General features: G+C 40.2%; 1 protein-coding gene across 1 annotated transcript; it reads right to left on the bottom strand.

Moving 5' to 3' along the window:
• Nucleotides 1-8,592: 8,592 nt before the first annotated feature.
• On the bottom strand, nucleotides 8,593-11,951 carry LOC128323174 (RNA-binding protein PNO1). Its single transcript, XM_053245894.1, has 2 exons — nucleotides 11,942-11,951; nucleotides 8,593-9,321 (listed from the first exon to the last, which is right to left on the bottom strand). The coding sequence occupies exons 1-2, from the start codon at nucleotides 11,949-11,951 to the stop codon at nucleotides 8,762-8,764; spliced, it is 570 nt and encodes a 189-aa protein (XP_053101869.1). The 3' UTR covers nucleotides 8,593-8,761.
• Nucleotides 11,952-13,130: the final 1,179 nt, after the last annotated feature.

Raw genomic sequence — 13,130 nt, 5'->3', positions numbered from 1 at the left:
TGTCCTTTCACCATTGCTTAAAACAAGTTAAAGTATTAATTATAGGAATAGCCTGAAAGAGAAACAGCATTTTAGGTAAAACATTCATTTTCACAACTGAAATTCTTCCCATTAAAGATAAGTTCATTCTAGACCATCTTTGCAGTCGATTTTTACTGTATTCCATATTTTAATATAATTATTTGAAAACAACAAAGAATTATTGTTTGTCAACCAGACGCCCAAATATTTGATTTTTTCCTCCACTTTCAGTTCACTTATTTCAAAAAGTCTGTCCTTAGATCTCTGATCCATATTTTTTGTCAACACCTTTGTTTTGATCTTATTTATATAAAACCCAGCTAGTTGGCCAAATTGTTGTATTTTTTCCAAGAGCCTTCCGATCTTCTCTAATGGATTTTCTTAAAAAAAACACTACATCATCCGCAAAGGCTCTTAATTTGTACTCTTGTTTCCCAATTTTTGGGCCTTGTAATTGAACATCTTCTCTAATATTTCTACAGAGCATTTCCAATACTAATATTTAAAAAATGGGGAAAGTGGACATCCTTGTCTAGTACCTTTCTGTATTTTGCAATTGTCTGATAATTCCCCATTTACAATAATTTTAGCATATTGCTCCGAATAAATTGTCTTAATAGCCCTAATGAAATTGTTACCAACTCCCATTGCATCATATAATCTCCACATGAACTGCCAGGAGACATTATCAAAAGCTTTCTCTGCATCCAGAAAAATCATGGCTATCTGTTTATCATTGTGTTTTTCGTAGTACTCCAATACGTTCAAAACTGTTCTCACATTATCTCTTAATTGCCGTTTTGGCAAAAAGCCTGCTTGATCTTCATGTATAAAAAGTCTTAGTATAGCCTTCATTCTCTTTGCCAAAATGGCAGCAAAAAGTTTATAGTCATTGTTTAAGAGTGAGATTGGCCTATAATTCTTTACTTGCATTAAATCTTGATCCGGTTTTGGAATTACAGCAATATTGGCATACTTCTAAGACTCCGGAATAATTCCTCTTCGCAAAATATCATTCATCATCCATTGCAAAGGCTGTAAATGATTTGTAATATGAAGCTGATAGGCCATCAGGTCCTGGCGCCTTATTAGCCTTACTTTATTACTTCCGTTATTTCCATTATTGATATCGGTTCATTCATAGTTTCTATGTGTTCCTTAGAAAGTTTTGGAATATTTTGTGTCTTAAGAAATTGGTCGATTTTTATATCTTCTACTTTATTTCCTTTGTATAATACAGAATAGTATCTAAAGAATTCTCTTTTTATTTCCCTTTCATCATAAGAAAGCCCGTTTTTTTTAGTATCTTGGATATATATGTATTCTTTTTCTCAGTTCTAATTTTCCAAGCCAACAACTTGCCTGGTTTGTTTGCAAATTCAAATGACTTTTGCTTTGCATATTTTAAGTTTGTTCAACTTCATTTAATACTAACATAGAAAGTTGTTGCTGAAGCATGTTAATGGCTTGAGTAATCTTCTTCTTATCCTTGGCCCATAGTAGTTCTCTTTCTTTTTTTGAAATCTCCATCAATAATGCCTCTTTTTTCAATCCTCTTTGTTTTTTAAAATATGCATTTTGTTGTATAAAGAAACCTCTCATAACTGCTTTCCCCAAACTATTTTGTTATCCATTCCTTGGTTTAAATTCAATTCAAAATAGTCCTTTAACTTCCTTTTAGCTTTCTCCACAACCTCTGAATTTTTCAGCAGGTATTCATTTAGTCTCCAACGAAAGGAAACCGTTCCTTTCTTCTTCCATGTAAAACAAATTGCATTATGATCTGAGAAGGTTCTGGGCAAGTTGTCCATTCTTTTTATACATGGAATAATAGATTTAGATTTCCAGACCATATCTATCCTTGAGTGAGATTTATATCTTTCAGAGAAATAAGTATATTCCTTTGCATTTGAATTTTTGATTCTCCACAAGTCATAAAGATCCATATGATCAACCAAATCAAAAAAAGCTTTAGGAAGCTTGCCTTGTAGGTTCCTTTCAGGTATATCAGATTTTCTATCCAAGGATGTAGAAACAACTCCATTAAAATCTCCCAGTATAATCAAGTTAAGATTCAGTAACTCAGCCATCTTCTGTTCTAAATAATTATAGAATTCTACTTTCTTTTCATTGGGTGCATAAATTCCAATTATCACCGTTTTGATTCCAGAAACTAAAATTTCCAAAGCTAGCAACCTGCCTTCTTCATTTTTAAAAATCAACTTGGGTTCAAATTGTTGTTTGACATAGAACACAACTGCTCTTTTTTTTTTTTCCTTATCAGAAGAAACAAATTCTTGTTCTAGGGCCTTATTAACCAAATATTTTCTATCTTGTTTTCTAATATGTGTCTCTTGTAAGCATATAATATCCAATTTTTGTTTCTTAAGAAAATGAAAAACTTTAGTCCTTTTTTTTTATTTAACCCATTAATGTTCCAAGAAGCTATCTTGTAATCCATTTTGACTAATTAGAGTTCTGTGTTGAAGGCCCTGGGTGGCCAGAAGTTAAAGTTTTTTTTGTATTTCCACCAGAATTCTTGCGCTTTGAGGAGCTCTGTAAATCTATTCCTCTTTTCCTTGTTAAAAAAGGAGACCCCTTCAGGTAGTTCCCATCTAAAACGTATTCCATTAGCATTCAAAGCACCTGTCAAAAAATTGTAATCCTTACATTTTCTTAAAATCCTGGTTGGTATTTCTTTCAGAACTTTCACCTCTTGGGTTTCAATAGTAAGGGCTTTGACAAAATGTGCTAGGAATATCTGCTCTGTAATTGATTGAATTAAATTGAACCAGGCAATCCCTAGGTAATTTATTTCTTGTGGCAAACTCAAAATTCAAATGAAAAGCTGCATCAATCTGTAAATCCATCTCTTCATCTGAAATTCCCAAAAGTGATGAAAGCTCCTTCCCAAGCACTTTTTAAATATCTTGACCAGTTGAGTATTGATAGAAGTTGGCTGCTCTGCCCCTTTATGGATCTCAGCTGGGTCCTGATCCATGGCAAGTACAAGTAATTGCCTCTTCCTCCCAAGTGGGAATGTGGGAACATAGGCTTCAGGAAGCTTCAGAGATGATTCATCACTGGTTGTGGGCTTCTAACCTGGCCTTGTTGCTGCTATTCCTGAGGTCCCAGGGGGTGGTGACTGGAGATCTGGAACTGGGACAAGGCTCCAGTTGGGGGTCATTTGATCCCTTGACATCTCATCGCCAGTGGGCTGGGTGTCATCAAAGGAAGGCAGACTCCGGCTGTCCCTTAGGACCTGTTGACTCTTTAGGATCTCCAGTCTAAGTAGTTAACAGCAAGGTCTTGATCCATGTCCTTTCCAGAGCAGGGCTCATCAGGATCTGGGTATGGTTGAGTTCTAACACATCTGAAGAGAGAAAGCACACACAGGTTCTCTTAGGTGGCGCTGCATTTTTCAAGCCTGATGCACTTTAATGATGCTTCCAGCATAATGCTTTCCTGTAGCTGTGAAGGCCGTTGCTGGGAATGTTGTGCTCTAGAAGGGAGGCAGAGGGAGATTGACACACTTGATACTGCAGTTTGCTCCAAGTGCTTCATCGGTCAGGAGCAATATTTCTTTTGGACCCGCTGTTTTGATAACCTCTGTGGCCATGTGTATCTGACTCCATCTGGCAAGAAGCTGTATGTTTGGTGGAAGGGGGTTGGTGGTGATACCATTGAAACCTTAAGGGCCACCGTTCAGCAAGGCCCCAGGTTCAAGTCCTGCTGTCTCCAGTTCAAAGAAATGTACGTACTGTAGCTCTACTGGAAAAGAATCAAAGCTTGGAGAGGAACTGCCAGTCAGTAGACAGTACTAGGCTAGACAGACAGACAAACATGTCACTCAGTAGAAGGCAGCTTCATTCTATTTACTTACATTGTGGGAGATACGGTGGGAACATCACCCTCAGCAAAGGATCTGTAGCCATTTCTAGCGGCTGTCGAGGTGTGGAAACTGATAAACTGCTGGATCTCAAGAGTTCTTAACGGAGCCATCTCTTTTGACTAGGACCCTTGGACTATATCGGTGGCTCTCTTAAGCTCACTGGGAATGGCATGCAAGCCAGACGTCATTCCCGAGCTAATGATGCTGGTGGAAATTGCCCTCCACAGTGTCAGTGGAGAGAGAGGAGAGGCCTATATGAGGGAGCTGGCATCCGTCTACTGTGGCTACATTGCCCACGTGAGTATTTTGCGTTTGCAACAGGGTGGATAAAAATCAATGATTTTTTTTTTTAAATCAAAAAAATGGATTTTTTTGATTTAAATCGGATTTTTTTTATTTAAATTGGATTTTTAAAAATAAAATGCTTTTTGAGGAAAATATATTACCATCCAAAGGTTATTCCATCATGAAATAAAGATTAGTTTTTTTAATTATGTAGAATAAGGCTGTATATGTTTAATTTTTTTGGTAAATAAATTCCATTAATCCATTCACAATGTCATGCTCTTCCAGAGGTTTTTGTAAGATTATTGGGCAGTTTCTCTGCCTACAAGATATTATCACAGATGCTTGGTTTACTTTTGCAGTTCTCAAAACTGAATTTGACTCAGCAGAGATCACATGCCTCTTCTTCACAGCAAAAATGTTATGACATGAACAGAGTTGAGAAAAAGACCTTAATCCTATTGTTCTACAAACCTATGAATACAGAATCAACCCCTTCAGTGCTAAGTTTCAAGAAGTTCAGTGAAATAGAATAGAAACAATATTTTTCTGATTGTTTGGAGTGGAATAGATCTGCACAAGAAGAAAGTGAAACTAAGTGTGAGGAGGGAGGGGCAAGCAGACAAGCAGTACAAAATGAAAGTGAAACTTTCTGAGCACAATACTGCATAGCCACAGACAGACAAGTCTTTGGATCTTTTTGTGTGTATGACCTGAGGTTTATCACATTATTTCCTTGGAGGAAAAAACCTATAATGGCAGCAGGCCGTAAGAGAGACCCAGTTTGGCAATATTTTAATGAAGTTCCTTTACCTATCGGTAAGGCAGGCATGCGTGCAAAATGCAAACACTGCAACAAAGAAATGCAAGGCCTGGTGGCCCGAATGAGGCAACATCATGAGAAGTGCTGTGATGAAGATGACCAAAGAAACACATTTGAACAGGCAGGATCTTCAGGTTGGTAAACATTTTTATTGAATCATATAATATTTCTAAAGACTGCCTTGAACTGTCATGTTTGAGCAAAATTATATTTCTTATTATTACTGCATGTTACTGTCATTTGGTACAGTTATGAAGAAAAGCAAATATTCCTTTTGGGGCAGTGCTGTGTACAATAAGCAGAAATTGTATAAACAATAAAATAACAGCATTGACTTTTTCGTTTAGGGGAATTCATGGATTCTGGAAACTATCCACCTTCAAGATCACCATCCTCCTGTTCTACAGTTTCAGAGTTATCCATCCAGGATAGTGCTTCATTAGCATCATCATCAGACACCCACAGCCACATATCACTATCACCTAAAAGAAAGAAAATATCCTTCCCTCCTGGAACCACCATAGATAAGTTTGTGATAAAAACTAGCAGATTAGAAAAAGAGTTAATTGATGAAAAAATTGCCCAGTTTGTTTATGCAACGAACTCTTCTTTCCATCTGACTGAGAACCCACATTTCATTAATATGGTTCAGTCACTGAGACCAGAATACAGTCCACCCAGCAGAGCAGATGTTGCAGGGAAACTGCTGGATAACGTGTATGACAGAGAAATGGAGCAATGTGCAACAGCTCTGGAGGGTAGAATTGTTAACCTAAGTATTGATGGGTGGAGTAATGTCCACAATGATCCTATTGTATGTGCTTGTATAACAACAGAAGAAGGGAAAGTCTTCCTTGCACAAACAATTGATACATCAGGAAATGCACACACAGCAGAATACTTACAAGAAGTGGCAGTAAAAGCTATAATAACATGTGAACAAAAATTCAAATGTCTAGTACGCAGTTTGGTCACAGACAATGCTGCAAATGTATCCAAGATGAGAAGAAATTTAGAAGAGCAGGAAGGGAATACAAAGCTAATAACATATGGTTGCAGTGCTCATTTGCTGCACCTCTTAGCCAAAGACTTAAGTGTTCCAGAAATAAAGACTAATGTTGTTGAAATTGCTAAATACTTCCGTAACAATCACTTTGCTGCAGCAGCTCTGAAAAGGATGGGTGGAACCAAGCTAACGCTCCCACAAGATGTTAGATGGAACTCTGTGGTGGACTGTTTTGAGCAGTATATCAAGAACTGGCCTATTCTGATGACAGTTTGTGAACAAAATTGAGATAAAATAGATGGCACTGTCACGGCCAAAATCCTCAACATTGGGCTTAAGAGAAATGTTGAACATATGCTGAGCATCCTGAAACCCATCTCTGAATCTTTAAACAAAATACAGAAAAATAGCTGTTTTATTGCTGATGCTGTTGAAATTTGGAAGGAACTGAGTGAACACTTAAAAACAGAACTACACATGGACAGAATTACAAGCATTAAAAATACGAATGGGACAAGTACTGTCTCCAGCTCATTTTTTGGCAAATATTGTCAATATCCAGTACCAGGGTCAAAACCTAAGTGCTGAGGAAGAGGAGTTAGCTATGACATAGGTATCCAGCAATCATCCATCTGTAATGCCAACTATAATAAACTTCAAAGCTAAGGGGGAACCATTCAAGAAATATATGTTTGCTGAAGATATTTTAAAGAAAGTCACACCAGTGAACTGGTGGAAGTCACTTAAGCACTTGGATTTAGAGACTGTTCAAGTAATGATTTCACTTTTAACAGCAGTAGCTTCTTCTGCAGGCGTTGAAAGAATATTCTCTCCCTTTGGACTCATTCATTCTAAATTGAGAAATCGTTTGGGACCCGATAAAGCAGGAAAGCTTGTTTTTCTTTTCCAGATTATGAACAAAGAAGAAGATGAAGATGACGAATGAGCTACAGAGGACAGTATTTAAGTTTTTCATGTGTAGGCTGGGCTGACAGTCTAAGTTTCTTAAAATATATATATTTTGTTTAGCCAAATTAGTTAACAAACATGGATGTTTGTTTAAGCAAATAACATATGCTGTAATGTTATTGTTTCAGTTGAATAAATCTATTTAAATTGTTATTATTAAGGTAATGATTATTTTTCTCCTTCCTAAGTACAACAGAAAAGTTGTCCAAATATGAATGATTAACCTATTAAACTGGGGATAAAAAAACTAATATGAAAAGTTGTTATTCTAAAAATCTTCATCTACTTGCATATTAAAGTTATACCAGCAAGAATTAGTCTTTATGTAGAAAACTATGATTTAAATCAAGCCTTACTGACTAGTGATTTAAATCGTGATTTAAATCGTGAATTAAATCAGTTTGATTTAAATCAAATCCACCCTGGTTTGCAATGCAGCCGAATGTGTGCAAGCCCCTCTTCCCTGGTTCCTGGCAGGTGTGTGTGTTGTGTGTGGTCTTTCTTCAGACTATTGATTTAAATCCCTGTCCCATTTGTCTCACAATAGGCCCTCAAGGCAACTAGCTAAGAAGAAAAACACTCAGTCATGCAACCATTTAAACATGTTTTCAGAATTACTGCTAAAATCCATTCTATAACATTGACCAACACTTACCAATGAGAAAATTAAAGAAATTAGAAGCCAGCTTAGAAGTCCTGGGAAAAAGTAGTTAGTGGCCTGAGCATTCCTGATGCAATTCTACTCCAGCAGGTCTAGTCTTCTAAGCTATCTGGATGGCAGAGTGTCAGGGGGACCCACATGTTAGCTGCTCTCAGTTGCTTAAAGGAAGAGCAGAGCATTAGTTAAGCCAAAGCATAACCAATCATACCAGCAGGCCCAAAACACTTGGTGGAAAATGAAAAGGCATTGGCCAGCTTTCTGAAAAGCAGGCCTCTGTTGGGAAGAGGTTCTACAAGGAAGGCTCCACCAAAGAGAAGGCTCTGCTTCTCACAGAAGCCAAGTTAACTTCTGGTGGGAAACGAATGCCAAGCTGGGCCTCTCCAGAGGATCACAGAGGTTTATAATTGAATCACTTTTCAATATTAGTTCCTGCTTTATCTACAAATGCAACTCCCAAATCCCATTCATGCTGTCCCTGAAAGTTGGCTCAAGAAATAAAATTAAGTGAGAGTATTAGTGAATGCGGTTTTGAAATGGGTGAATTTTGACATACTCTAGGAAAATTGAAAAGAGGCAACTGCTGATGATAATTCCTTTGTGTTTCCCATCCGTAGGAAAATGCCACAGTCCGAGCAGCAGCCATTCAACATCTTGGGATGCTTGAGCCAGGTTTGGGGAACAATGGCATCCATGTATACCTGAGGGAGGCCTGGATGAGCTTGTGAATGTTTTGATTCACTTGGAGGATGAGGATGAAGTGGCTGAGGTCAGTTCCCACCAGCACAGCCTCTGTAGGGGAGGCAGGAATCGTCCTCAGGATCCTCATGCGCAGTTTTTCCTCCCAAGGCTGATGAACCTCTATGGGTTCATTGTCCTACGTGCCCATCCTTGACTATTTATTTATTTATTTATTTATTTATTTATTTATTTATTTATTTTAGGTTCTTAAATATGCCCAAAGATCAGGCAGTGCCTGACTGAACACTGCTACAGCAGCTCTTCTCTGCACAAAGTTCTCAGTTTATTATTGTGGCTTTGCTTCCGTGTACAAGTCACTTCCTCCGTCTTGTGTAGAAACCCATTTCCAAATTAGAATTCTTGGTCTTAAAACCATTCAGCTGCTCTGCTGGCCACTGCTCTAATATTGCCATAAACCTTCGATGGAGGACTTCCTAAGATGAGGATGCAAATTGCTGTTCGTGCCATTTTAATGTTTTGGAAAGACCCTAAAATATGAACCTTCGAATCTGCAAGAACTATCCGTGTCCTTGTCACATTTTCAATAGTGAATTTTGTTTTTCCATCTTTCCCAGCAATTCTTCCTATTGCTCTAGAGAGATTATCTCCTTTTAAAGGTTTAACATCTGTTACTTCAAAAGATTCTAGGAAGAGGTCATCTAATCTGATGAGAGCAAGTGCATCCTCTACTTGAAATCCAACTATAAAAGCTTTCACAAAATCAGCTGCTTTTGTCAGAGCACCTATATCCTTGGTTTCTTTACAAGTCTTTATCTCTACATTCCTTGTTTTTAAGTTGAACCTAATTTGAAGCTGCAAGTGTTCTACAATAGGTGTAAAAAATTTCATCCAGTTCTCTTTCAAAGGTGTATATCTGTTTGCTGGTACAAGAAATTTTCTCATTTCATCTTCATAACCCCTGCTAACTGGGCAAAGAGGCACCTTTTACTGTGGTGATTCTCTTTATTTAGCAGGGGGAGAGTAACTGGCCCTATCCACCCCCAGCACAGTACTTCCAGTGACTGTTGCTGGTGTGTGTCCTATCTTTCTTTTTAGAATGTGAGCCCTTTGGGGACAGGGAGCCATCTTATTTGTTTTATTTCTCTTTGTAAACTGCCCTGAGCCATTTTTGGAAGGGCGGTATAGAAATCGAATTAATAACAACAACAACAACTTCTTCACCACCACCGCTTATTTGTGGCCTTGCCAAGAACAACATAAAAAAATATTATATAAATATTAGGCCACCTAAGTCCATTGGGACTGGTCAGCGTTGGTGTGCTGAATTCTTCATAGGATTGAGCTGTAAGAGTACATAGAAGTAACTAGGAGCATGCTACCCTTATAAGTTATAAGACGCATTTGGCAATCCACTTCGAGACGGCTTCAGCCCAAACAGTCATATCTGAGCGTAGGCCGATGTCTGGATCGACGGGCGATATTGTCTATCTGCAGGAAGAAAAAAGTTGGTGATTTTGGTTTGTGACCAGTGTGGTACAAGTCCAAAAGGCTCAGAGCACAAGGGACCTTCTCTAAGAGCTAGATCGGGAGGGAGCCCCTCGTAAGAGGGGTTGGGAATATTAACCGATCTCCCAGGATTCGCCTGCAAAAAGCTCTCCAGATGTTTGCGGTTTTCTGTCAGATTGGTTTCAAGATGGGACAATTTGGAAATATTAGGCCACAGTCCATCCTTAAGGAAGGATCCAGGTTCCTGGAGTAAATCACTCTCTTTATCAGATGATTCCAAGGAATGAGTGTAAATGGGAGGATTTTGTACTTACTTTATTTTAGATAGCTCATCCATTGCCATAAATAAGGGTACATCAAGAAACTTCTCAGGGGGAATTAACTGACCATAGTGGTGGTCGGGTATGGGCGACTCCAAGGGCGCTCCAACTTCCAACAAAATCAAGAGAAAGAAATCCTCAAATTCTCCCGGGGGGATCAAAGCTAACTTAGAGGGCGGGGGAACAAACCCTCGCAGAAAAGGCCGCGGGCCCAGAACTTGGAGTGCGGACCGAGGGAGCAGAAGATAGATAGCTCACCTGATCTGTTTTACACCTGATGCCCCCTAGCGGAATGCCTTCTAGATAGATAGCTCGTGGAAGGCTTCTCTATGTTCACCCTAGACACCCTTGAGTTCTTCAGAGAGGCCCCTGTGTGAATTGCATTTAGCTTCCTAAGCTCCATGAAAACTCGTCTGGGATAAATATCCCATTTATCCAGTTGGTTCTTCATACATAGTAAGGACTGTGGAATCAAAGCCCTGGCAAATGTAAACTGCAATTTTTGCATATGAGGCATAATAGGGTCCAAAATACAAAAGGATTCGAGGTAAATGGCATTGTGAGGTAAGGCTAACAAAGATGCAAGAGAACTAACAATTTGTGCTTTCGAATTCCACCTATCGTGATTAATAATGTTCAAATTAATTTCCAATACAGGTTGAGTAGGTTGGTAGACTAATTGAGAACAGAGCTTTTCCTGGCTGAATGCAGCGTCAGTCAGAGTTGACTGTGAAGCCGACCCACTAGGATTGTAATGAGCTCTCAAGTTCCTTGAGGCCGGTAAAATATTAAAATAAGTATCAGTCTGCACACTGACATCAACGACGGCAGGGGCTTCCTTAAATATCACAGTATCAGCCATCGAGGAGAGTTTAGAGACGCCCCTCAACGCAATAACCAGCATATCTAGCTGTTCAGTTATTAATGATAAGTGATGGAATAGGAGCTTTAAAGACTCTTGCACCAAGAAAGCCATGCTAGAAGAGACTCCCTCAACAGAATCCAACGAAGGTCTCTGACAAGGGGCTTGCCTTTGCGTGACAGAATTATCCAAAAGAATAAGAGAAGGTTCACTCACTGCACTCTCCTCACTGCTGCTGCAAAAAGTCAAGGGAGAGTTACAATCAAAAGAGCATTCCATAGGATTATTACAAGTGCTCACTTCTAGGTTCATTGAGGAATTAAGCAGCATGAAAGCGTCCTCCTCCACGTTTCCTTTCTGATTATCAGTTAGTGGAACGGATTGAGGAAGTTGAGTGAAAAGGGGTTCCCTCCTTTCTGTGGGGGTGTACTTTCCTCCTCCAGTTTTAGTCAAGAAGTTGTTTAATGTGAGACGGGGCATTTTCCCACCTTTTTTTATCTTTGGAGATTTTCTTTCTGTGTTTTGCTCCCATTGCATGCAGCTTTCAACCTTCAGCGTCAGCCTTCAGCAGCATCTTATCTTCCTAGGCAGTTCAGTAAACCCAAGGCCACGGTATCTTTAAACGCAGTTGCTAGCAAACATAAACACATAATAAAAAAGCATGCCAGCCGATAAAAATGGTTAAAAACAAATTAAAAAACAAGGAGAGAAACTCTGAAGCTGAGAGACACGTGCAGCCTGGTTAAGGAATGTAAACCATATGCTTACTGGGCCACAATTTGCCCTTATATGGGGAACTCGTCAGCTTACAGCCAGGGAATTCAGTGTGGTTTTCTTCCTCATACTTAGCTTTCTGTCTAATCTTAGTTGGGACCTGCCACTACTGAATGCACATACCTTCCACCATTTTGCAAATGAAAATAGGGGTCCATTGGCAACACCCGGTTCTCATCACAAGGATTACTGCCTAAGCCCTGAAGAGCATATTCCGCCTGCTAGATGCTGTGCACCACAGAGTGCCCTTTGCTAAGCAGCATTTGCCCTGGTTGCATATGAATGGGAGACTACATGCGTGAGCACTGTAAGAGCACTGTAAGATATTATCTGTAGGGGATGGAGCCACTCTGGGAAGAGCATCTGTATCTGTATGTATCTGTATCTGCATGCAGAAGGTTCCAAGTTCCCTTCCTGGCATCTCCAAAACAGGGCTGAGAGAGATTCATGCCTGCAACCTTGAAGAAGCTGCTGCCAGTCTGTGTAGACAAGACTGAGCTAGATGGACCAATGGTCTGACTCAATATATGGCAGCTTCCTATGTTCCTATGGAGGGAGCGGAATCCTGAAGAACAACAGATCTGGCAATACACATGAGAAATAACAAATGGCATCCCAGAGGCAAAAAAGGGGACAAGAGCAGGAGCAGTGATTTACAAGGAACATATCTCAGAAAACATGGGCGGTCATTGGCAAATAGGATCAATTAGAGGCTATTCTGACAATCAGCCGGAAACGGGCTAGGGGAGCCTAGCCTGATTTCGGCTTACCACGTGAGCCACCGGGATCGCAGGCGAGCCCGGTGGCTCCCAGGCAGTTAACCCGCCTAAGTACCCCTCCCCTTAAACTGGGTTTGCGGAGTGAGCGTTCTGTAAACCCAGTTTTCAAAACTGTGAGTAGCCGCGGCTTAGCTACTCATGAGTGGACCCTCAGAGGGGAGGCAAAAAGCCTCCCAGCTCCGGGGGTCTCTCCTGTATGCCCTGCACAATCGCGCAGGGCATACTGGAGCTTCAGGGGGCTGCATGGCCCCCGAACTCCCCAGCCCCTGCCAGCTCTGTCATGGAGCCGGCAGTAGTGTGGGCCGCCACCCTGCTTGTCTGCGGGGAGAGTGGACGTAGCCCACTCTCGCCACAAACCCAGCCAAAGCGGGTCTCACGGATCATGAGACCCGCCTCTTAGAGTTCTTACGTGGCTGTCCAATGGGAGAGGCCACTTCTCTGCCTGAACTCTTCTGCTGTTTCCTGCATCCTTCCCCTTCTCTTCCGTCACTGCAGTTAGCGGTCTGATTTTTAAGAAGGGCTGAGCGAGGGCT

The sequence above is a fragment of the Hemicordylus capensis genome, chromosome 4, assembly GCF_027244095.1.
Source record: "Hemicordylus capensis ecotype Gifberg chromosome 4, rHemCap1.1.pri, whole genome shotgun sequence".
Taxonomy (NCBI): Eukaryota; Metazoa; Chordata; class Lepidosauria; order Squamata; family Cordylidae; genus Hemicordylus; species Hemicordylus capensis.
Note: the sequence above shows the minus strand (reverse complement) of the source record. Positions and strands in the feature narration are given on the sequence as shown.